Raw genomic sequence first — 22815 nt, forward strand, 5'->3', positions numbered from 1 at the left:
GCCGTGTTCATGCAGCGCTTCTTTTTTAATCGAAACTACATTTCCCATAAGGACGAGTTAAACATGACGACTCCGGGGGGAAATATCCCGGAAATTGGGAAATCAAAACAGAAGAACATGGCTAAGATGTCTTTTAAATGCATCGAATGTAACGAGGAGGCTTCGGAATTATACCGAGATTACAGGAACGGAATAGTCAAGATAACGATCTGTGTGAGTGCAGCGTGTTAACCTGCTAGAGCATGCATTATTCATATAAGATCAACAGCGACTCGTACGTGAGGGTCACCATGAGCAAGTACTGTATAGTTTAGGACATAAAGTTTTACACAAATGTTCCCTCAGTTCGGTGTCTGATCTCCATTGTGCTCTTCAAGTCTAATAAAACTAACTTAGTTAAATTATAAACATCTATTTTTTTATATTTTGATGCAGTGACACTGATCAGATGAGAAAGTCGGTTAGGTTGGTGTTGGACAATATCTTAGCAGAAAGTCCTTATTTTTATGCAGTTATTTATTATTTTTTATTATATACACCTTGTGGGGGAAAATGAAAATCAGAGTCCCTGATCTTGATGATGATTGGCTGTTGGGAATAGTGCTGAACTGTGATTGGGTGATAGGGAATGAAACCATGGTGATCAGTGACCAGTGGTTAATAGGAACATGGTGATCAGGGATTGGTCATTGGGAAAAATTGTGGTTGGATACTGAGAAAACCAAGGAGATTAGTGAATGTTCATTGGGAATAGTGGTGATCAGTGATTGGTCATTGGGAGAAATTGTGGTTGGATACTGAGAAAACAAAGGTGATTTGTGATTGTTCATTGGGAATGATGATGATTTGTCATTGAGAATAATGGTGGTTAAATATTGAACATTGGGAGTAATCAGTCACTGGGAATGAAGGTGATTAGCCATTGAACATTGGAAATAATGGTGGTAGGTCATTGGGAATAATAGTGATTGGTAATTGGTCATGCAAAATAATTATAATTAGTGATTGGTCTTTGGGAATAGCAGTGATCAGTGATTGGTTGTTAGGGACTGGCACCATTGATGCTAACAACCATTAGTCAATAGGAATAATTGTGATCAGTAATTGGTCACTTGGGAAAGCAACAGACTCAATAATTTGTCATTGTGAATAATGGTGATTGGTCATTAAGAATAATTGTGATTAATCACTAATCACCGTAATTTAATATGATCACTGACTAATCACAAATTACTGTCATTGTCAATGGCCAGTAATTTGAGAATACTGGGGATTAGTGATTGCTCGTTGAGAATAATGGGGATTAGTGATTGCTCGTTGTGAATAATGGTGATTAGTGATTGCTCGTTGAGAATAATGGTGATTAGTGATTGCTCTTTGAGAATAATGGTGATTAGTGATTGCTCTTTGAGAATAATGGTGATTAGTGATTGCTCTTTGAGAATAATGGTAATTAGTGATTGCTCGTTGTGAATAATGGTGATTAGTGATTGCTCGTTGAAAAATAATGGTGATTAGTGATTGCTCGTTGAAAAATAATGGTGATTAGTGATTGCTCGTTGAAAAATAATGGTAATTAGTGATTGCTCTTGGAGAATAATGGTAACTAGTGATTGCTCTTTGAGAATAATGGGGATTAGTGATTGCTTGTTGAGAATAATGGTAATTAGTGATTGCTCTTTGATAATTATGGTGATTAGTGATTGGTCATTGGGAGCCACTGAGGTCTCCCTAAGTGCATTGAAGCTGCCCTTGTTTCACCAGTAGCTGTGGTGTCAGCTGGAGACACCTGAATGAATCCCTATCCTCTACAACCAACACATGGGTGTTAGGGGTGATTCTAATGCTCTGATACTTTTTTTCAGCGATCATGTGCAAAACCTGTGGACAAGTACATCGAATACGATCCTGTCATCATTCTCATAGACGCCATCTTGTGTAAAATCCAGGCCTTCCGACACATTCTGTTCAACACACAGATCAATGTGAGTGCCAGAGTCTAGACACACGATCCTTATTAATTACCCCTAGAGCTATAAATACATTCAATCAAAAGGTAAAGGAAGACACTGAGATCTTTTCTCTCTTCAGATGCACTGGAAGTTGTGTGTTTTCTGCCTATTGTGCGAGGCATATCTCAGATGGTCTCGGCTCCAGAGTTCAGAGGTCACTGGTGATCCTGCTGACATCATCAGATACACGAAAGAATGGGACTTTTATGGGATGTTTGCTCTGTCTTTTCTAGGTGCGTACGGTACACACTCCATGGTGGAATAAAGAATGACGACTCAGCAGAATTTAGGAAAATATATATAAAAAAATGTGACACAGTAAATATTTATGTTAGGTGGAGAAAGTGGAACTAATGAGGAAATAATCAATGTGTGTGTTGTCAGAGCTGGGTGTGTACTGCGCAGGAGTCTTAGCGGTGTTATGGTTCGCCCAGAAGCTCTACGGCGGCTCGGTGAAAACGTCGGATCTGCTGAAGGCTCTGCTGCTGTCCTGCTACGGCAAAGTGCTGCTGATTCCCGCGGTGATCTGGGAGCACGATTACTCTCCGCTCTGCTTCACACTCATCCGCGTGTTTGTGCTCACGTCTAACACACAGGCAGTACGGGGTAAGCGCACACATGCAATTCATTTCAATTCAATTTAATTTTATTTGTATAACACTTTTAACAATTGGCATTGTCCCAAAGTAGCTTTACACAATCAAAAGAATTATTTAAGTTTGTATGGAATTTGAATGTGTATAAATCAAAATGGTGCGCACACACACACACACACACACACACACACACATCCAACACACAGATTTAGGAGAATTTACACCAGCAATTTAATATTTTGAAAAAATCCAATTAGTTTCACCAAAAATATGGAATGGTTAAGTTGCGTTCTTGAAAGATTTTTGCAAGAGGTTTCATTGTGATTCTATCAATTTATCTATCTTTCCGTCTATATACTTTTAAAATCTCTTTAATTTGCCATTTAATTAAAGGTAATTTTGCTGGAAAAAATCCCAGTTTGACTTGAACACTGTGTGTGTCTGTGTATATTTATATATATATATATATATATATATATATATATATATATATATATATTACAGTTCATAGGAATGTTTAAGTCAAACCGGAATTTTTAACAGTAAATTTTGGAAATGTAGATCAGCACAGGAAAAAAAATTCATATCCGTTGTTTGGATTGTGAGATCGTGTACATACAAGTGTAAATGCAAGTCAATGAAAATAACCCTGGACAATTAGTTTCACCAAAAGTAATAGAACGTCCCATCAAATGCAGTTCTAGCCATGGACAGGTGTCTGTGAGAACACGCAGGCGGAAGAAAAAGATAGCCGCTTCCCATGGTGCGTGAGCGAGCACTTCAAAAACTGCATCACATGGTCTCGGTCCTCCTTGGTTGGTAGTTGTAACCTTGATGGGGGAGTGCCCGTATGATGGGTGTGGGAATTGGCTACAAATAAATAAAAAATCTAAATCTGAGAAAATCCCCAAAAAAAATATTGTTGCAAGCAATGATAAGCGGGCCCAAGCACCTCCCGGGATGGGTGTGGGAATTGGCTTTGAATAAATTTGGGAGAAAATCTGGAAAAATCCCAAGAAAAAAATAAGGAATAAAACCCTAGAAAATAAGGCGCTGCAGTATTGGGAAATTTAGCACCAGGTATAAATTACGATGTTTAAATTGTTATTTTTTTTAATCATTTTCAATTATTTTTATATTAACAAATATATTTTGTTTACCATTTAATTAAAATGGTAATTAGTCTATTTTTTTATTATTATTATTAACACACAAACTTGAAAAAATTATATAACCATTTTATTCTATATTGTTTTTAAAGTTTTATTTCTTTATGCTTTGTTTTTTTGTGCTTTTTAAATATTGATATGTTAACTTAATTTCATAATGTTTCATCACTAAGATTTTATCTTTGACGCACCAAAAAAAGGGCATTATCATTCTTATTTTATCCTTCTTCTCATTGTTATTATTTTCCCATGTGACAGTGATTCTGAACTGCCGCAGACGTCTCTCCATCTTCGCCGTGTGCGTGGGCCTGCTTTTAGAGACGTGCGCCTCTCACGCTTTACACAAGCTGCGGACGAGCACACACACACTCCTGCCGGAGCTCTACACGTAGAAACACAGACGCTTTCATTAGACCTGTTACATCACAGCAGCTGCTCTTCCTCTCGTACAGGCTCATGATTGTGCCGGACACAATAGAAACCTGTTAGGGACGTTAAAAAGATTCTACTTGAGGAAGGAAGAGAAGAGCTTGGGTCGTCCCAGGAATCCCCTGCGTGTTTACACACATTCTTGAGGTGGTTTGTGAAATCTTTGATAATTAGCCTCACTGAAGGAGAGAGATGATTATAACAACTGCTGATTGTGTGGGGTGACATCACGGACATATACACTCACATGACTGAATACCTGATGTTCTGATTGTGATTTCTGTGTTAAATAAAAGCTGTAAAGGTATGTTTAGTACAGTGTGAATCTTTTACACACCCTTTATAGAGAGATTTTTAAACGTACAGTACATTCAATAGCAACAACACAAAATATAGTTGCAAGCAGCGATGATCGGGGCCCAAGCACCTGTGCCATCGCCACCTGAGGTGTACCAGAAAGACAGTGGGCACATACCAGTTCCATTATAACATCATTTAAGAATATGGGTAATTTTATGTTAAGATGCCCAAAAAGCCCTGGATGCTGGAAAACAAAGCATCACATTATGACGTCACTTAATGTGATGTCACACAGGAGGTTATTAGCCACAGGTTTAAGGGTGAAACATGTGAGATATCAAAAATCCCTTCGCAATTTTGCATGCTTAATGTCTCGAGATCATATTGGCCCCGTTTGGTGGCAATAATATAAATCCCCTAGGAGGAGGATATCAAAATTTCAATGGATGCATTTTGCAAAACCAAGTCTCATCACCATACTGTGCTTAAAGTCTTCTGTAAATGTCAATCGCTTTTACGCCTTCATTCACCAGAAGTCCCAGTTTGACTTGAACACTGCCAACACTGTGTTTTTCTGACTCTTGCTACACAATATATTTTCCCCTTTAATTCGTCACCAGTCTGTATACCACATGTAGATATATAAGCAGAAAAGCGCACAAGTGTTTCTATGCCGTCCAGCCTCGCGGTTAGATTAAAACAGATTACGCTAATCTAGACTGTTGAGCAAGTCCGTGGCTGACTGACATGTGAGGTAAATTTATCCATCGTCTCACCAACTGTTAGTGTTCACATCATAACTAGCCTTAATCACTGTGTAAATGATGGGAAAAAACACTCGTGTGTCAGAAAAATATGGGAAAATAACAATAGAAGCAGGGTTAGTGTTTTATTCCTCTTACACACAGAGTAAACTCTGACATCATCCTCTGAAACGTTCTGACCAATCAGAATGAAGAACACAACAGGATTGTGGTATAAATTGTTTTAATAATAATATTATATGTAATAATAATAATAATAATGATAACAATGACAATAATAATAATTACACAAGTAAAAAAAAAAAACATCCAGTAGTGAGGTGGTTCTGTAAGATGCACACGTGCGAGGTTTACTTGGGATGAGCGAAGTGTTTTGTTCGGACTGATCAAGCCGAAAGAGTGAAAATCAATACAGCGAGTCAAAAATAGCTCAAAGTACGATGCGATTTAGCTGGTGACAAGACATTGGCTCTCTTCGGGAAATTTATTCTGCAAATCCAAACGCTTTAGGAGAAGCGCCCGGGATCGAACCCAGGCCTGTACAAAGGCACAAAGTGATTCCAATCTCGATGACACATACACTCGAAACGATTATCGTTCAGAAAAACAAACGGATAGTACAGCATCGAGAACGATGTGGGCGGAAGTGCAGAAGTGAAAACTGCTCGAGTCAGACGTGTGCTGATAATCATCACAATATATTGAGATATTTAGCGCATATTATTATTATGAGATATAAAACATTGCCGTAGTCGACATTAACCTTCAAATATTAAGATTTTAAAGATAAAATGTACAACATTTAACCTTTCCATGTTGACCACCTGTTTTTTGTTGAACCTTGTTTAGGTATTTAAACAATAGTTTAAATAAAAAGAGTGGAAGAAAGCTGCTTATGGATTGTAAAGTGTCATGTAAATGCAGGATAATTTTTTTGCACCCTTCTGTGCTAGCTTTCTGTCCCTTTTTGTGGTATTTCATTTAGATTTCTATACAGATTTAAAGCCAAATTTAAACATGACATTATTGACAAAAAAGATCATACTTCATGTTATAATCCTACTGTTGCTGTCATACTGTTTACAATTTCATTTTGTACATACTGTAAAACGTATGATTGATATTTTATATATTTTTTTAAACTGAAAAAAAAAAAATTGAATTGAAAATTCTACCTTGAATTTAATTTCTGTCTCTAGTGCAATTGTTTTTTCATTTTAGTGAAATCTTTCCACTTTAGGTCACAAACTGTCGTACAAGAGTTTCACTGCATATCATACGGAGTATGTTTGTGTACGTAAGAATTAAATTTTGAATCTGAAAAGAAAACAACAAAAGAAACTAGACATCTTGTAACTTTTTTGTCTTCTTGTGAGTTTACTTTTTTTCCCTCCTATTTTAACCTTTTGAAACTTTTTTTTTTTTTTAGAAAATATGATCCAAGATATATGATTTTTAAAAATTATATACAGAAAATTATGCTAGCTTCTGACCTCCTTAGTTTTAATATTTTTACTCTCTATTGAGTACATGATCCAAACAATTGGATACTCAATATACTTAAAGAAATAATAATATAATTCTGATGTATATATTATATCAGTATAATTAACCTGAACTGCTTTTTCATATTTATTATGATTTTATTCATCTATTTATTTATTTTTCAAAAAAAGGTTTTCCTTTTTTTCCCCTTCATGCTAATACTTTTGATGAATAAAAATAAAACTATCAACATAATCTGAAATTAAATTCACACAATTATGCTGTGAATAGCAGATAATTAAGTTTTGAAGCAAAAAAAAAATTATAATATGCATACCATATGACAATATTGTAAACTAATGTGATGATATGTAATAAAGTTTAAAACCCTTTATCAGCACACGCCTGCTCAACAACAAACAGTAACATAAGAGCTGGGCAATACATTTATATTAGATATTATAATTTATATGAAGAAATCTGTGTGTGTGTGTGTGTACACACACACAGATTTCTTTGATCACAGACACAGGCTAGGCTGTTCCCAGAACAGAAAACACTCAGCCAATGAGTCCTGACAAGAGGCGGGACATGAGACAGTTTCAGGTCAATGAACAGGACAAGCCTGGTCTCGCATTCGGATTTCTCTTCACAAGAGTTTTTAGAGTCTCGCAAAAACTTACTTGAACCTGATCTTATGCAAGTTTAAAAACAAATTTACATCAAACAACAATTACCATTGGGGATGAGTTTTAATAAACGCGCTATTCGTCTTTGGTTTGCACGTTCGTATCAAATTCCGACCGCTAGTCCTACGCCAGTGATATGAGCGATGTCGTTAAGGCTATGGTCAGGCGTGTCGTCACGCGCTACTTATTCCTCTTACATGTGAAAGCAGGAAGACTTCAACCTAGCACCTTCAATAATATGCATATATTTTCATTGATTATTAATTAACAGTGTTTACTCCTGAAATATATATATAAAAAAAAGTGATTGGGTAGGTTGAAAGTGAATCCGACTGAATGGAACAGCTGATTCGTTCTGATAGTTCTGGTTCGTTACTTTTTACTGCGAATGGAAGGAAGGATGTGAGGAGAAGTGCAACACTGCTATACTGAGTGAAGCATCGTTACCATGCACACACACCTGGTTTTAATAAATATAAGCACCTTGCGCGAGCAGCGAAGGAGCCGTTGAGTCGCTGTCAAACCACCTCGATTAGATTAGATTATAAACGGACTGGATAAACGTAGGTTGCTGAATGAATGAATGGATGGATGTAACAAACGTAGGTAGTGTTCCCTCTTTCCCCAGCATTAGAGTTCTTCGCATCGCATCAGGACCCGGTTGTGACTTGAAATCCAGTTCATTAGAGTTCTGATGTCATGATTGTTATGTAAATATGCCTCGGGTCAGAATCCAGCCTGCAAAACAAGAACCTCGCTACACAACTTGAGCATAAATGCGAATACTATAGATAGGCCACGCCCCTCCCCGACTCCATATATAAAGTACTATAAAACTCCAGAAAAATTGGCTATATACTGTATTATATAGGTAATAAATAATCTTGGTTTATATTTGTATAGAAAGAAAAAAGTCTGCTGGCGATAATATTAATAATAATAATAATAATAAAAACGCAACAAAAACAAAAAAGCAGCATCACGGCTCCACCCCTTCATCTGATAAAACAAGAGGCTTGAGGTTCTCATAAGGCGATACGGAACGAATCGTGCAGCCACGTGTCCCCGGACGTCCCGTTACGTGCTGGAGAGGTCTCGCTTCCGTCCGGCGTTTCAGTCGGCGTGACTCCGGAGTCCGTGTAGAACTCGTCGTCCTCGTCGAAGTAGCCGTTGTCCAAGGGGTCGGACCCCGGGCCGGCTTCCTGACAGCTGCCCTTGTACTCCTGGATGGACTCATGTAGGGACCAGAGCTGGCACAGTAGGGACATGTCCTGCTGCCGCAACCCCACCTGGACAAAAAAAGGAAAAAAAAAAAGAGGCGGGGTTAGTCAAAAGTACAGGGACGGGTAGACGCACGTCTATGATACAGATCAGACGCATTGTCTCTAGGTTATTACGCATTATCTCTTCTTTTATTTCATTTTTATCCCAAAAGACTTTAAAATGATCAAATAATGAATTAGGTTCTTAAAAACGTTGATTTTTTTACGATCTCACGGTTTTCTTTTTCTGGTTCCAGGAAGGTAATGCAAAAACAAAGGGGTGTGTGTGTGTGTTTGTAAAGCCACTTCAGCCGCGTCGTGATTAAGCACAGCATCCGAGAAAAACCTCAGGCATTTCCTTAAATTCCTCATTAATTAAATTAGATCAAAGAAGTAAAACACAGTAATGCATTCTGCAAAAGAAAAAAAAATAATTTTTAAAGTACCAGCCATTACTCTTCCAATAATAAGTTTTTTTTTTTAAAACACGGGATAATACGTACACATTGTGTGGATGAGGCGAGTTGAGGTAATATTTCAAATTTGGGACAAATTTTTTTTTATAACTTGGAACAAATTCTGTCCGGAACATAGAAGAAAATGAGGTTTTTAAAGCAACAAAAGTTTGATAGCAGAACTGTACTATATGAAATACTTTTACCATCAAGATTAAGAGATTTTTAGAGATAAGTCAGGATTGTGGAATTGCTAAGTGTCTTTTCAAACAAACAACAGGTCATCATGTCAAAACCTTAAGGGAAAAGCAATGCCTGAGATAACATCAAAAACATTCAGACAGACGTCATATTAGAGAGGACAGAGTTAGAAGAACATTCATAAGGTTGAGATAGCAGGGGTGAAAAAAAATAGTTAACAGTTAATGTGTGGTCATGAGATATTACATGGTGGCCACGACTTAATAACCTCATAATATTGAGCCTCTTATAAACTACGGACACATTTAAACGGATTTTGTTTATCCCTGATGATTACCTTTATTTACTCACTGACGCACAGCATGATTTCAAAACAATCATTCTGTAACACCTGGGACATGAAAGATCTCATTACCACATGTCCTTAAGTCACGTCCACGGCATAGAATCTCGACGCCATGCATTACACCATATATATCTTGTTCCCACACCTTACTAAGTCTTCGTATGTCATGTCCATGACATAATATCACGAGCATTACACAACATTGAATCTTGTGGCCATGCATTATACTTTTTTTTTTGTTCCCACTCCTTATTAAGTCATGACCACCACATCGTATCTCGCACGCATTGATTATACAATCTTGTTCGCACGCCTTAGTAAGTTATGGACACAACATAGCACCTTGTTTATCTTGTTCACACGCCTTAAGAAGTCACATCTCAATATGAACTGCATATTTTGGACGTCTTTGGGTGTGTGTATCAGAACAAGTCAGAATCTGAGATTCTCAAGTATTAAGATGACTTTTTAGCTGTTAAATCTGAGATCTTAAAAAACAAACAGAAGAAGATAAAGACTATTGTGTTTATTATTATTATTTATTTAAAAAATTTTTTAACTTAAATGATCTGGTGGTATAAGGGGGGTGTAATGAGTCTCTGAGAGCTGGGCCCCGACTCTCTCCCTGTCCCTCAGTGTCCCTCACCATCTCTTTCCGGAGCAGAGCCAGCGCCGCGTCCAGGTTGGCCGGTTTGGTGGCGAGCGCGCGGTCCACGGGAGCCGCTCCTCTCCGCAGGTCGTCCTGGATCATGGCCTTCTTCGCGTGCATCCGCTCGATCTCCCTCCACGAGCCGCCGCTCGAGTTCAGCAGGCCGCTCAGGCTCTTCGGCAGCGGCGGCAGACCCTCAATAAAGGCCGGAGCCCCGCTCGCCGCCCCGTTCGCCGCAGACTTCCCGTTCATATCTCTAACTCTTTCTCTCTCTCTTTCACTGAATAAATAAAACAAACAAACAAATAAAACACGTTTAATGCTTAAAATGTTTACGCTCTCGAGGCGGACAACATAACCGCGACACAGTTCACGACAAACAAAAACTGTTTACGGGACGAAAAAAAAAATAAATCTCCAAATCTCCCGGGAGACGGTACAGCGTTTACAACTCGTCCTCTCCGTCCATTATACGACTGTTACAGATATCTCATGGAAAATAAATAAATGACTTTAGTATTAAATATCGTTTTTTTTTAAGTTCCCAGGACAATAAAGTATAACATAGAGCCCGTAGAGGCGCTTCCTGAGCCCTGAGCGTCTCCTCCTCCTCCTTCAACTGAGCTCCGCAGTCCGGACATGGCACTTCCGGTTTCATTAGGTGGGCGTGTCCTTAAGTGACGCACGCGCCATGGAAGAGAAAATATTCACGAGCGTTCGATACAAAAAAAACATTGAAAGGAAATGTATTTTTATTCATTTTACTGAAACATTTATGTATAAAACATAAAAGTATCAGTTAGTATAAACCTGAAAAGATCAACGGTTTTGTTTCTGAGCTCAAAAAACGTACCTTTACAAAAAAAAAAAAAAAGTTAAAGCATCAACAAAAATGTTAAAAGGTTGTGTTTAAATCTTAAAATAAAATACCAGGAAATAAAATGCAAAAAAAAAAAAAAAAAAGAATTCAACAGTTTTCCTGGAATAAAAGTTGGTACTTAATTTTTTTTTTTGCTATATTATTCTAAGAAAATATTTCAATTTTTATTGATATTTTATTATTATTATTATTCTATTTTTTTTATTTATTCTCGAGTACCTGCAGACAGTCCTGACACCCACATGCTACCATTAGCTGCGAGTGGCGTGTTCGGTCAACTCGCTGCTGCTCCTCACACAGCTCATGTTTCAGCAAATATATTATTTCCTCACAGGACGTCATGAAAGGTCGACTGTTGCCATCGTTGACACGGCCTACTGTTACACTGGTCAGACAAGATTTCTGTTATATATACTGAAAAAACTGAACTTGCATATAAAATTCATTTATTTATCTAGGTAGATATAAAGGTTTTTTAGAAGTATAATTTTTTTTCATATATGTAAATATTATGATAGACGTTGTAAATAACATGTTTTTTGCACTGCAACATGATCCTTTTATTCCATCGCCCATCCCCATCTCTGTACAATTCCAGTAATGCTTAAAATGTGCAGCAGGAATGGAACCAGTCAGCTGTTACGGCCTTGACTCCTGACGCTACAGGGTTTGAGGTCAGCAGGGCAGTGGGAGAGAGCAGATGGCCAGCGGTGAGGCGACACACAGGCTGAGACAAAAGCAGCGTCTCTAGAACCATGTGGCCAGCACAATGAGACACACACACACACACCCCAGACATACAGCAGACACAGCTGGCAGATCCGGGTATTGTTAAAGCCCTGAGGAAGACTAAAGCATGGAGCGACACACGCCGATTGAGACTGCAGGTTGATGCCGCGTGCTCACCTCCAGAAGCGCGTGTATGAACACAAAAGGAAAAAATGGCAGACAATGCGCTTCTCCTGATGCTGAATCAAATACAGAAGAAAGGGGAGCTTATTTCCTGAAATCCTACACACCATGTTCCCTTACATCTTGGGCTTACAGTGTCAGAACTGGGATTGTGATAACCTAATAAATTTTTTTTTTACTTGTACAATCTTAAATTCTCTCAGTTTATCATTTCAAATCTTCACATCAGTAATGCAATATAAACCCGAGGAAAGGTTACAGATTAGAGTTATATTTATTCAAAATTGTAAAACATTGTACAAAGAGAACGGACTTGTTAAATAAATCTTAACATTATGGTTTAAAGCAGCTGTAAAATAGTTCATTAAAAACTAACATTTAGCAGCACTGTGTCCAGACATAAAGAGCTGAACGTTATTTGTAAAACCGACCTATTCACATGAAACTGGAAACAATAATAATAATAACAAACAGCAGTGTAAACTTCTCAGACACTAAAAAGTCACCGCTGAAAAGTTGTCACTTGGGAGTCATTTTCTGCTCCGATTGCTCTTACTGGCTTGTCTATTAATAAAGAAGACACGATAATGCCTATTTGGGTGGAGTCAAGCTTAAGAGAGTCAGCATCACTATGCAGGACGTGACGTGACATGACGTGAGGAGAGGAATTATCGATGACCATCAGGAAATATCCAAGCTTTCGTCTGACCCTGTACAGAAAAAGGGCAGATGAAGAGAAATCCGATAACGCTGAGGCGCTAGAAATGTCTCCAAGGACAGGGGGTTGTCAGGAATCTAATGACTCAGGGCTGTCAATCATCGAAACGCTGACCAATCAAAACACTTGCTTTGCTCTGCGATGATGAAGCTTGCTGGGGTTTATCGAAAAAATTAAAAGAAAAAGATTTACTTATAAACAAACATAAAACCTGAGGTTGTACCTGAGATTGACGTGTCTGTCATTATTAAAACTCTGCCTACTTCTCTTGATCAAGCGATAAAAGAAAAACAAAGACACTTCTGATTTCCAAAGAGGGCGGAGCTTGAGTGCAATTCCATCATCCAATTGCAAAGCCTCCACATAGCTAGAGGTTTACCTAGCTAACCTATTCACATTATCTACCTGACTAGCCATGTTTCCTAGGAAACTAGCGGTTCAGAAACTACTGATAGATCGGTTTGAACTTTTTTAACTTAGCCCCGCCCCTTGTTAAACCAAAAATAAAGAATCTTTGCTAACGCGTGTTCGTTCACGTGAGACAAGAGTCTAGATGCTGGTTAATTTGAGACTCGGGCACTTTGCTCTGACACACGGGGCAGGTCACGGTGAGGGGGGTAGAGCTAAGGTGGGGACCACCCGCTCCTGACGCCCCTGCGAAGGGCGCTTCAGCGCCAGTCCGCTCTTCTCTACGCTCCGTGGAGAATGACGAGTTGGAGGGTGATACGGGCGAGCGGCTGACCCGCTGAAAGAAATCAAAGATGTGGGCTGAATTCCGGTCTTCCCGCCCTCTTTTCCTTCCTCCAGAAGCAGCAGGTTGGTTTGGGCTTTTGACAACGGTGGATTCCTGATTAAACAACCCGTATTTCCCCGGACTTCCTGATAGTCTTGGAATGCTAGAAGAAGCTACAGATCCGAGACTTTCCTTACTATCAAAATCTCCTGACTTGGAGTTTAGATCACTGTATTCTGATTTAATAGAACCTGAAGAACTAGAACCACAACCAGGAAAGTCGGTTCCGGGAACCTTTTTGCTTCCAAATTGTGTCGGACTGGAGCTTGGAACTCTGCTACCAAAGTCGGTAGAACTTGTGCCTAAATGTCTCTTGTTTTCAAAGTGCGTTAAATGCTTTATATTGGAACTCGACACGCCGTTTTTTGGCTTGATCCGAGACGCGGCGCCGGAATCCGAGAATCCAACAGCTGAGCTTTCCACGTGCCTTGAAACAAAACCTGGAACCCCGTTCTCTTGTTTGATGCGACCTGGAATTCCGTTTGCTGTACTCTTAGGGCTACCAAAGTATTTTGACAGAGGCGACCCTGCAGAACTGGTGCTACTCGAGGAGTTCTTACCATCCCGACTCGTTTTAGCAGAGCTGGTACGCGGAGCTTGCTTTGGTTCTGGCAGATTGGTCTTCGTTGGAGATTTCAGGCTCCAGTTCTGGAAAAGGTCCTGCACCGTGGCACTCTGCTTTGGTCTTAGCAAACTGCCGTTGGTTTTCGTGACTCTCACAGGAGAGCCGTTGATGTTGACGAAGGCTTTGTGGTTGCCGATGGATCTTTTGGGAAGTGCGGTGGTGGTGGTGGTGATGGAGGGCGATCTGAGATCAGCTGGTGGAGTTCGAGCTGGTTCCGGGAGAGGTTCTGGCGAGTGCGCAGGGCTTCGGATGGATGTTGATGGCCGTGTGCTTCCACCAAGAACGATCCCTTTACCGCTGAATGGGATGACGTTCCTAATGTCCTGAGAACCGGAGCCTAAAGGACAAAATGAAAAACAGGTCTTTTTAAAAGCAGATTTTCATGATTTATTTATTTTTTATCATTTTTGTCCGATCAGTAAATATTCTTACCTGCCGGTTTAATTTTGTCCCCAGGTTTCTTCGAGGCACTCTTCTCCTTCTTCTCTTCATTCTTCCCCTTTTTCTCTTCATTCTTCCCCTTCTTCCCGTAATTCTCCGGCTCTTTGATCTTGCTGTATGTTCCTCCGCAGGTCCTCCTGTGCTCCTCCCACCACGGGTCTCTGGCTGATGGCGCTCGGTTCATGGCCCGCTTCACATACCCGAAGAACGGCTTGCGATTCTGGCATGGCCCGTTACAGCGCCACCAGTGCTGCCGGTACACGTCCACCTCGTCGTGGAAGGAGTGATAAATCTGTGAGAAAAAAAAAACACGTGAAAAAAAAAAACAACACAAGAAAAAGAAAGAAGAAAAAAAAAGACACGGTTAAAGCGGCGAACTGAGTGCGTCACTTCATTTACTCTTACCGAGATTTTGGTTCCGCTGGCTTGATTTATCCGGTTCATGTGTTTGCAGAACTCCGGCCCGTGTCCGTCGCGGTCTCGGTTGTTCTGCGTGACGAACAGGAGGGCATGGATCATCTCGTGAAGGAGCGTCTGAGGAAAAGGTCGACGCAATGAGTGACAGACGAAAGTGACAGAATGAGTGACAGAAGAAATGATTGATAACAGATACAAAGTGGTTTTAAAAAGTTTTGTGGCTAGTTTCGTAACACGGCAACAGATGGCAGCACAAGACTGCACGCGCAGTCACAGGAAGCACCGACCTTCACGAGTCAGTGTGCCAAAACACATCGTCCTGTGTACATCACGATCTGTGTAAGTGGTGCTATTCTGACCACATGCACTAGGACAGCTAGTTAGAAAAATCAGCAAAACGTGAAATTCCGCATAAAACTGAGCACACCCGCCACAGAGAAACCTGACATGATTCTGAAAGTTTACGGCCATGCTGAAATGAGTCGTTTGAGGTGTTTTGCAAAGAACGCATGTTTCAAGAGCGGAAGAACATCATGGTAAGATGACGAAAGAGCAGCAAGACCTTCAACGAGCTCAACCCGGCAACAATGCATGCTGTCACAACGCTCTCCTCACACTTGAGATTATCACCGTAAAAAAACATTATCTCACATCCACAGCCTAGATCACCCTTCTTGCCAGATGTGCGGACTTCGCCCTATTACCGAGGTTCATATAGGCACCATTTCTGGGCCCAGGGTGAATCTCAGAAGAAGATTCAAAAAGAAAACTTCCAGGAAATATTTCAGAAGTGGCAAAAACACTGAGGTGTTATACAGTCGTGCAGGCGTTTCTTAAGGCAAGATTTTAAGGCAAGATCAATAGACACATTTTCCCATAAGAAATTATTAAATGCAAATTATCCGTTCTAGACACTCAAAAATCTGACCAATATTACCGATTTACAACACTATATTCATATTTGTGCATAAAACAATTAAAACATTCATAAAATATATAAATAAAATAAAATATGAAATAGACATTGGACGTCACTTAACCTTAACTTACGTTTCCTCTTGGGACTGGCTGTTTAAAAAAAAAAAAAAAACTGAAAGTGGCTCTGTTTTCTTCTTACTACCGTCCTTGACCACATTCTTGGGACGCATAGTGCTACGTCTTGGCTAAATATTGCACCGAATGTAAAAAAAAAAACACAACAAAAATACGCAAACTCGGCTTTTAACTGACATGAACAAGTTCTGAACGTCTAGCAGACGTATACGAAAATTCCAGTTCTTTTTGTGAGAGAGGCGTTCGAATGCCACCGTTCAGCTCTGTGCTTTGCAGGTGACGGTGTGTAAACGTAGACGAATGAGGTCTTGTAAGCAGAGCTAATCTGGAAACTTTCTGACACCACCTCGTTACGTGGACACGATGTCTTCGGAGAGACTAACCTCGACTAGATCCTTACGAGGCCTGAGTTTGAGAAGAGGCTCGCTGAGACGGATGGAACACAGGCCGCCCCTGCCTTCATACGAACACACTCCAGCACACCTGGAGGGACAGCAAAGACATCAAACACAACATGATCACGTGATCTCACAACCAGACAGAGGTCCATGGTTCCCTGAGCCCCATGTCCTCTCCAGGGGAATTAGAGAACTTACAGTGTCATCCTGGGGCTCCATCTGACCTCGACCCCGCTGAGTTTCCCCCAGAAGAACATGTCGTTGAACTGCAGGAACATGGCTCGGACATCTGGACTGGGGTCCAGCATCTCCCATGACTCGTCCACGATAGACAGCGGCCTTTCAGGCTGCACAGACCGGGAGTACGACTCCACTTTGCGCTTTTTGCTCAAAGGATAGCTGTCACTGTTATCATCGCTCCATACACGAGCCGACACCTCGTTATCAAACTGTTCCTGCAGCTGCAGCGCCAGCAAGAAATCCGCGTCCGCCATGTTTCCCCTGACTCAACTCAAACTAGCTAGCTAGCTAACCCGGGTGTTTTGGTTTGATTTCGTTAGTTTTTTCCCCCCACCCCTTCTTTTCATTTAAACCGCCCTACCCTCATACTTACTGATTAAATATTAAAAACGACATAATCTGTAAATGTGAACCATTGTGTACTAAAAAGCTTTAATTTGACGAGCAAATCTCCAGCCGAACGTTTAACGGTCACTCTTCCTGATTGTGTTCCAAACGCCAGCTTTGTAAACTCGGCGACTCGAAGGCAGGCGCTTCGATTGCGTCACAAAAAGTGCACACTTCAGAAAAAGGAATGAAGGGATCGCTATTTAGAACACAGCCCAAAATAGGGTTGGCCAACTATAAAGTTACACAAAAAAATTTAAAAAAAATTAGGAATGAGTGTCAATACACTAACATTTCCCAAACGTTTCTCTTCGTTTTAGTTGTAATTTGTCATTATATTAGAAATATAACAATAATCATAATAATAATAATGATAATAATCCTTGTGGGGTTTTTTTATACACATTTTCTGTTTTGTTGTAGATCCTACTTTACTAAATTTGTACAATTCTGTATATGTATTACAATTATACCAGTTAAAGGTTACGTGCATATACATTATATAGGTCTAAATAATAATAATAAAAATAAGTTGATATGTTTACATGTATACATTTTCATTTTCTTTCCTCAATGTTTCAGTTTCTGTGCAGGTTTATGGTTGGCCACCTTTTTTTGTTGTTGCCTGTCCCGTGGTGTGACGTAATCAGGAGTCGCCCCGCTTGGCTTCCGGGTGCGGAACAGTCGCCGCAGAATGAAAACAGTCTAATTATTGTTCACAAATAAGTGATTTTTTTTAAATAATAAGTTTCAGAAACCAACCTTAAAATGGCAGACACCGGAGGCAGGCTGCGTAAGCAGTTAGAGTCGGCTAATTTTGACCCTCAGAATTACGTGAAGCAGCTCTCTCAGCAGTCTGATGGAGACAGAGATCTGCAAGAGCACCGGCAGAAGATCCAGACCCTGGCTGATGAGACGGCGCAGAACCTCAAGAAGAACGTGTACAAGAACTACAGGCAGTTCATCGAGACTGCGAAGGAGATCTCGTATCTGGAGAGCGAGATGTATCAGCTGAGTCACATCCTGACCGAGCAGAAGAGCATTATGGAGAGCATCACCCAGGCCCTGCTGTCTACGGACAAGGACGAAACCGCCAAAGAAATGCTCGCGGCATTCCCTAAAGAGACCGAGGAGGTCAAGCAGAGGACCCTGACGACGCTGCTGGAGAAAGTCGAAGGCTGCAAGAACATCATGGAGACGCCTGGGCGGTATCTGGTCTACAACGGCGACCTGTTCGAATACGACGCCGACAACATGTCTCAGTTACAGAAGGTGCACGCTTTCCTGATGAACGACTGCCTGCTTATCGCGACCTGGCTCGCCAACAGGCGCGGCACGATCAAGTACAAGTACAACGCTCTGTACGAGTTGGAGAGCTTTGCTGTCGTTAACGTGAAAGACAACCCTCCCATGAAGGACATGTTTAAGATCCTGATGTTCCCGGACAGCCGGATTTTTCAAGCGGAAAACAGCAAGATCAAGAAAGAGTGGCTGGAGATCCTGGACGAGACCAAGAAAACCAAAGTCAAGGACCGGAACAAGAAAGAAGAGGAGGTCCCCAAGTCGCCGGTCAGACCCGAGGTCTCCACCAATCCGTTTGATGAAGAGGAACCCCTGGATGCGGAAGAGACAGTGGACTTGAGTCCCGAGTGGATCCAGGAGCTTCCAGAGGACCTTGACGTCTGCATCGCGCAGAGGGATTTCGAGGGCGCCGTGGATCTGTTGCAGAAGCTGAACGAGTATCTGAAGGACCAGCCGGTGACGCAGAGGGTCAGAGAGCTCAGGGGGAAAGTGGACGAGCGCGTGCGGCAGCTGACCGAGGTTTTGGTGTTCGAGCTGTCGCCCGATCGGTCGTTACGCGGCGGACCCAAAGCCACACGCCGCGCCGTCTCGCAGCTTATCAGGCTGGGCCAGTCCACCAAAGCCTGCGATCTGTTCTTGAAGAACCGCGCCGCTGCGGTGCACACGGCTATCCGGCAGCTGCGCATCGAGGGCGCTACGTTGCTGTACATCCAGAAGCTTTGCAACGTCTTCTTCACCGGCTTGCTCGAGACTGCGCGAGAGTTCGAGACCGATTTCGCGGGCGACACGGGTTGTTACTCCGCCTTCGTGGTGTGGTCTCGCTCTGCCATGCGGATGTTCGCCGACACCTTCAGCAAGCAGGTGTTCGACACCAAAGAGAGCCTGACGACGGCCGCCGAATGTGTCAAGCTGGCCGGAGAGCACTGCAGACAGCTGAGCGACATCGGCCTGGACCTGACCTTCATCCTGCAGTCGCTGCTGGTCAAGGACATTAAGGCGGCGCTACAGAGCCAGAAAGACGTCATCATCGAGGCCACCAAGCACCGCAACTCGGAGGAGATGTGGAGGAGGATGAACCTGATGACCCCCGAAGCTCTGGCCAAGCTCAAAGACGAGATGCGGAGCTGTGGCGTCAGCACCTTTAACCAGTATACGGGCGACGACTGCTGGGTGAACCTCAGCTACACCGTCGTGGCCTTCACTAAGCAGCTGATGGCGTTCCTGGAGGAAGGGCTTAAACTCTACTTCCCGGAGCTGCACATGGTGTTCCTGGAGAGCCTTACGGAGATCATCCTGGTGGCCGTGCAGCACGTGGACTACAGCCTGCGCTGCGAGCAGGACCCCGAGAAGAAATCCTTCGTCATGCAAAACGCCGCGTTCCTGCACGAGACTGTTCTCCCTGTGGTCGAGCGCAGGTTCGAGGAAGGAGTCGGCAAGCCAGCCAAGCAGCTGCAGGACCTGAGGAAGAGCTCGCGCTCAGTCAGGGTCAATCCGGAGAGCATGACGTCTCTGGTGTGACACGGTCTGAACTCGATATGACTGCTAAAGCGCTCACACACTCACACACACACACACACACACACACACTGCATGCATTTTATTTAGTAAATTTACACACTAAGACGCACTAAGTTACGCCTTTTATGATCTCATTGCACTCTGTGTCTGGAGATTTTATTACTTACAATTACTTTAAATGCATTAACTGTGGTCCCGCCCTTCTATTTTACTCTATTTCACTTATGTGTGATGTATATTAAAAGAATGAAGTGTACCTTCTTGTGTGTGTGCTGTTTTTCTGCGTGATCTAGAAATGCATTCTCAAAAACGTTCAATTTTATACAAATCAGTTGTTGTAAAATCTTTTTCTGTTTAAGAAAAAAAAGGGAAGACTTTTTACGTTCAGCCATATAAAGGACAGTTAAGCCTGATATGGCGGAGTGTTTAAGGTTTGACTTTTGACCTTAGAACATTTTTTTCCCCTAAGAACCCAAAAAACTTTATAATTGAACTTTTGAATTCAACTTCAAAACGTTAAATAATCTACTGTATTTAATAAACCATATTACTGATGCATGTTTTTTTTTGTTTTAATAGTTTAACACAACTTACAATGCGTTGTTAGATGGGGAAAAATATTAGAAATATTTTAAAAGAATAAGAATGTAAAACACATTTTCAGGTTTACCTAAAGTAAAAATCTATAAAATTGAAATATTTAAAATTAACCACACATTAAAAAGCAGTTAAATAATTTAAAGTATTTATTATTATTATTATTATTTGCATAATTATCATTGTTTTGAGTATACAGTACTGGGCAAAAGTCTTAGCCACTATATTATCTTTAGTACAAATTGTGCAATATATATGGTATCATGTCTGCATTATGATGTTCAAAACCATTTACTATTTCCAAACATGCTTTAAAAATTAATAAATAACTAAATAAACATTACAGAAGAATATTTGCATTTCTGTAAAGAAAGCAACATATTACATGACAGGCCGGTTTTCAGTTGTTGTTTTTTTTTCAGAAAAAAAAAACTAATTTAGACTCCTGGGTTTTTTTTTTTTTCATAAAAAAAAAAAACAACTAAGTCAATAATTTGTTTTAAACTGTTATGCGCAAGAACTGTCTTAGACTTATTATTTCATAGAAAATAATCACAGTAGAGCATCTATCAGGTAATATATTTAAAAAAAAACATTAAAATATAAATATTTAAAACAAATTGCACTAGTTTCAAGCTTAAACAAAAATGTATATAAAAACATTTTTTTGTATTGTATTGTATTGTATTTTTTTTTCATGAAAATACATTTTATTTCATTAAACCAAACAACCAACTACAAACTTTAATATGAACCAGACAAAAACTTAACTACAAGATGTAAAAAATATTTCATATTAAAACAAATACATTAATCAAAACCTTTCAAAAACTTCAGAAACTGTTTTGCATAAGAACTGTGTTAAATGTGTTTAAGGTATATTTTATTCACATAGAAAATATTTTGTACCAAGCATTCCTTATAAAATAAAATGGAACAATTCACAAAAAATATGAATAAAAATACCTTATATATTAATTTTATTAGCCAAGTTAAAAAATGTAAAACAAAAAGAACCCTGAATATAAACCAAACAACAACTACACTACAAAACCTAAAAAAAATCAAATTGACACAAATACAGTAATCAAAATCAATGTACAAAATATTATGCAGAAGAACTGTTGTAAAAAAAAATTATATTCCTATACAAAAAAATGAATTCTATACTTATCATCCCTTCTGCTTATATGTTTTATAAAACGAAATTATCTTAAACTAAAATTTATATAAAAATATATATAATGTAATAAATGTATTAAAAGTAATATTTTCATTAAACATAATGATTAATTCTAAGCATTGTATGCACAAAGCTAATTTAATAGAAAATATATTTTAAATAAAAATATAAATGTTTTATTTTAAATTAAATTACAAAATGTAGAAATATTCTGAATTTCAACTTTAAAATGTATCAATTGAAAGTAACTTAGATGTTATGCACAGGAACTGTTTGTTTAATACAGTACAATATGTTGATTTTTTATCCTAATAGAAAACAATTTACTCAGAGCATTTGGTGAACATCATGAATTCCTGCAAGAAAAAAAACATCAATACACGTCAAAAAGCATGCAACATTTCTCTCCTATGTTATTTGTTTAATCTTTTTTTAAATTAAAATTGCAAAATTCCCTGAATTTAAAATCTCCACATGTCCATCCCTTCTGCTTATTTTCTGCCTGTTAATTCCGAGACTTTAATCTCGGTGCACTCTGCTAGGCCGTGATGGATAATCCCTCCGGAGCGAGGGGAAGGCCTCGGATAAAAAAAAACCCAAAACACTCAGCTCGAGCCCTAATTTGTTTCTGCTCAGGAGGATAAATGAAACCCTTTCACCCTTCTCGTGAGGCAGACGTATCTCTGTAGCTGTGATATTCATGCTAATAAAGACAAATATATGACTTGTGAAATGGCCTATGTAATGGAATAGAAAGTAATTAATGCACATTAATCATGGTCTATGGTCCATTTCTTTCCTAACAGTCGATGTCTAGTGGATTACGCAGCTTCGCCTGAAGACAAACCAGTGGAGATTCCATCACATCCCAGTACGCCCAGCTCTGACTGACCAGCTGTTCGTTTCACTTGCAAATGATGTGACTGAGCCTCGTGAGGATAAAGATAATTGATTTCCTCTTCTCCACCAGGCTTAGACGTGGATTAATCATGTG

General features: G+C 40.0%; 4 protein-coding genes across 5 annotated transcripts; 2 read left to right on the forward strand and 2 right to left on the reverse strand.

The window, feature by feature from the left end:
* The first annotated feature begins 9 nt into the window (after positions 1-9).
* arv1 (ARV1 homolog, fatty acid homeostasis modulator) lies at positions 10-4530 on the forward strand. The gene is made up of 5 exons (XM_053486155.1): positions 10-213; positions 1866-1985; positions 2092-2245; positions 2397-2618; positions 4036-4530. Exons 1-5 carry the CDS (start codon positions 10-12, stop codon positions 4167-4169), a joined length of 834 nt encoding a protein of 277 aa, XP_053342130.1. The 3' UTR covers positions 4170-4530.
* A 952-nt stretch (positions 4531-5482) lies between these two features.
* fam89a (family with sequence similarity 89 member A) lies at positions 5483-10980 on the reverse strand. Its single transcript, XM_053491104.1, has 2 exons — positions 10355-10980; positions 5483-8733 (listed from the first exon to the last, which is right to left on the reverse strand). Exons 1-2 carry the CDS (start codon positions 10607-10609, stop codon positions 8470-8472), a joined length of 519 nt encoding a protein of 172 aa, XP_053347079.1. The 5' UTR covers positions 10610-10980; the 3' UTR covers positions 5483-8469.
* Positions 10981-12399: 1419 nt separating this feature from the next.
* On the reverse strand, positions 12400-17315 carry sprtn (SprT-like N-terminal domain). Of its 2 annotated transcripts, XM_053510653.1 has the most exons (5): positions 16793-17315; positions 16580-16679; positions 15132-15260; positions 14718-15018; positions 12400-14622 (listed from the first exon to the last, which is right to left on the reverse strand). In XM_053510653.1, the coding sequence occupies exons 1-5, from the start codon at positions 17086-17088 to the stop codon at positions 13400-13402; spliced, it is 2049 nt and encodes a 682-aa protein (XP_053366628.1). In that variant the 5' UTR covers positions 17089-17315; the 3' UTR covers positions 12400-13399. The 2 variants fall into 2 exon arrangements, with proteins under 2 accessions (XP_053366628.1, XP_053366629.1); XM_053510654.1 differs by lacking the exon at positions 16580-16679 and having other exon boundaries at positions 16793-17050.
* Positions 17316-17881: 566 nt separating this feature from the next.
* On the forward strand, positions 17882-20297 carry exoc8 (exocyst complex component 8). Its single transcript, XM_053510685.1, has one exon. It carries the CDS (start codon positions 17990-17992, stop codon positions 20039-20041), a length of 2052 nt encoding a protein of 683 aa, XP_053366660.1. The 5' UTR covers positions 17882-17989; the 3' UTR covers positions 20042-20297.
* The last annotated feature ends 2518 nt before the right edge of the window (positions 20298-22815 follow it).

Source organism: Clarias gariepinus, chromosome 2 (assembly GCF_024256425.1).
Source record: "Clarias gariepinus isolate MV-2021 ecotype Netherlands chromosome 2, CGAR_prim_01v2, whole genome shotgun sequence".
NCBI classification, from domain to species: Eukaryota; Metazoa; Chordata; class Actinopteri; order Siluriformes; family Clariidae; genus Clarias; species Clarias gariepinus.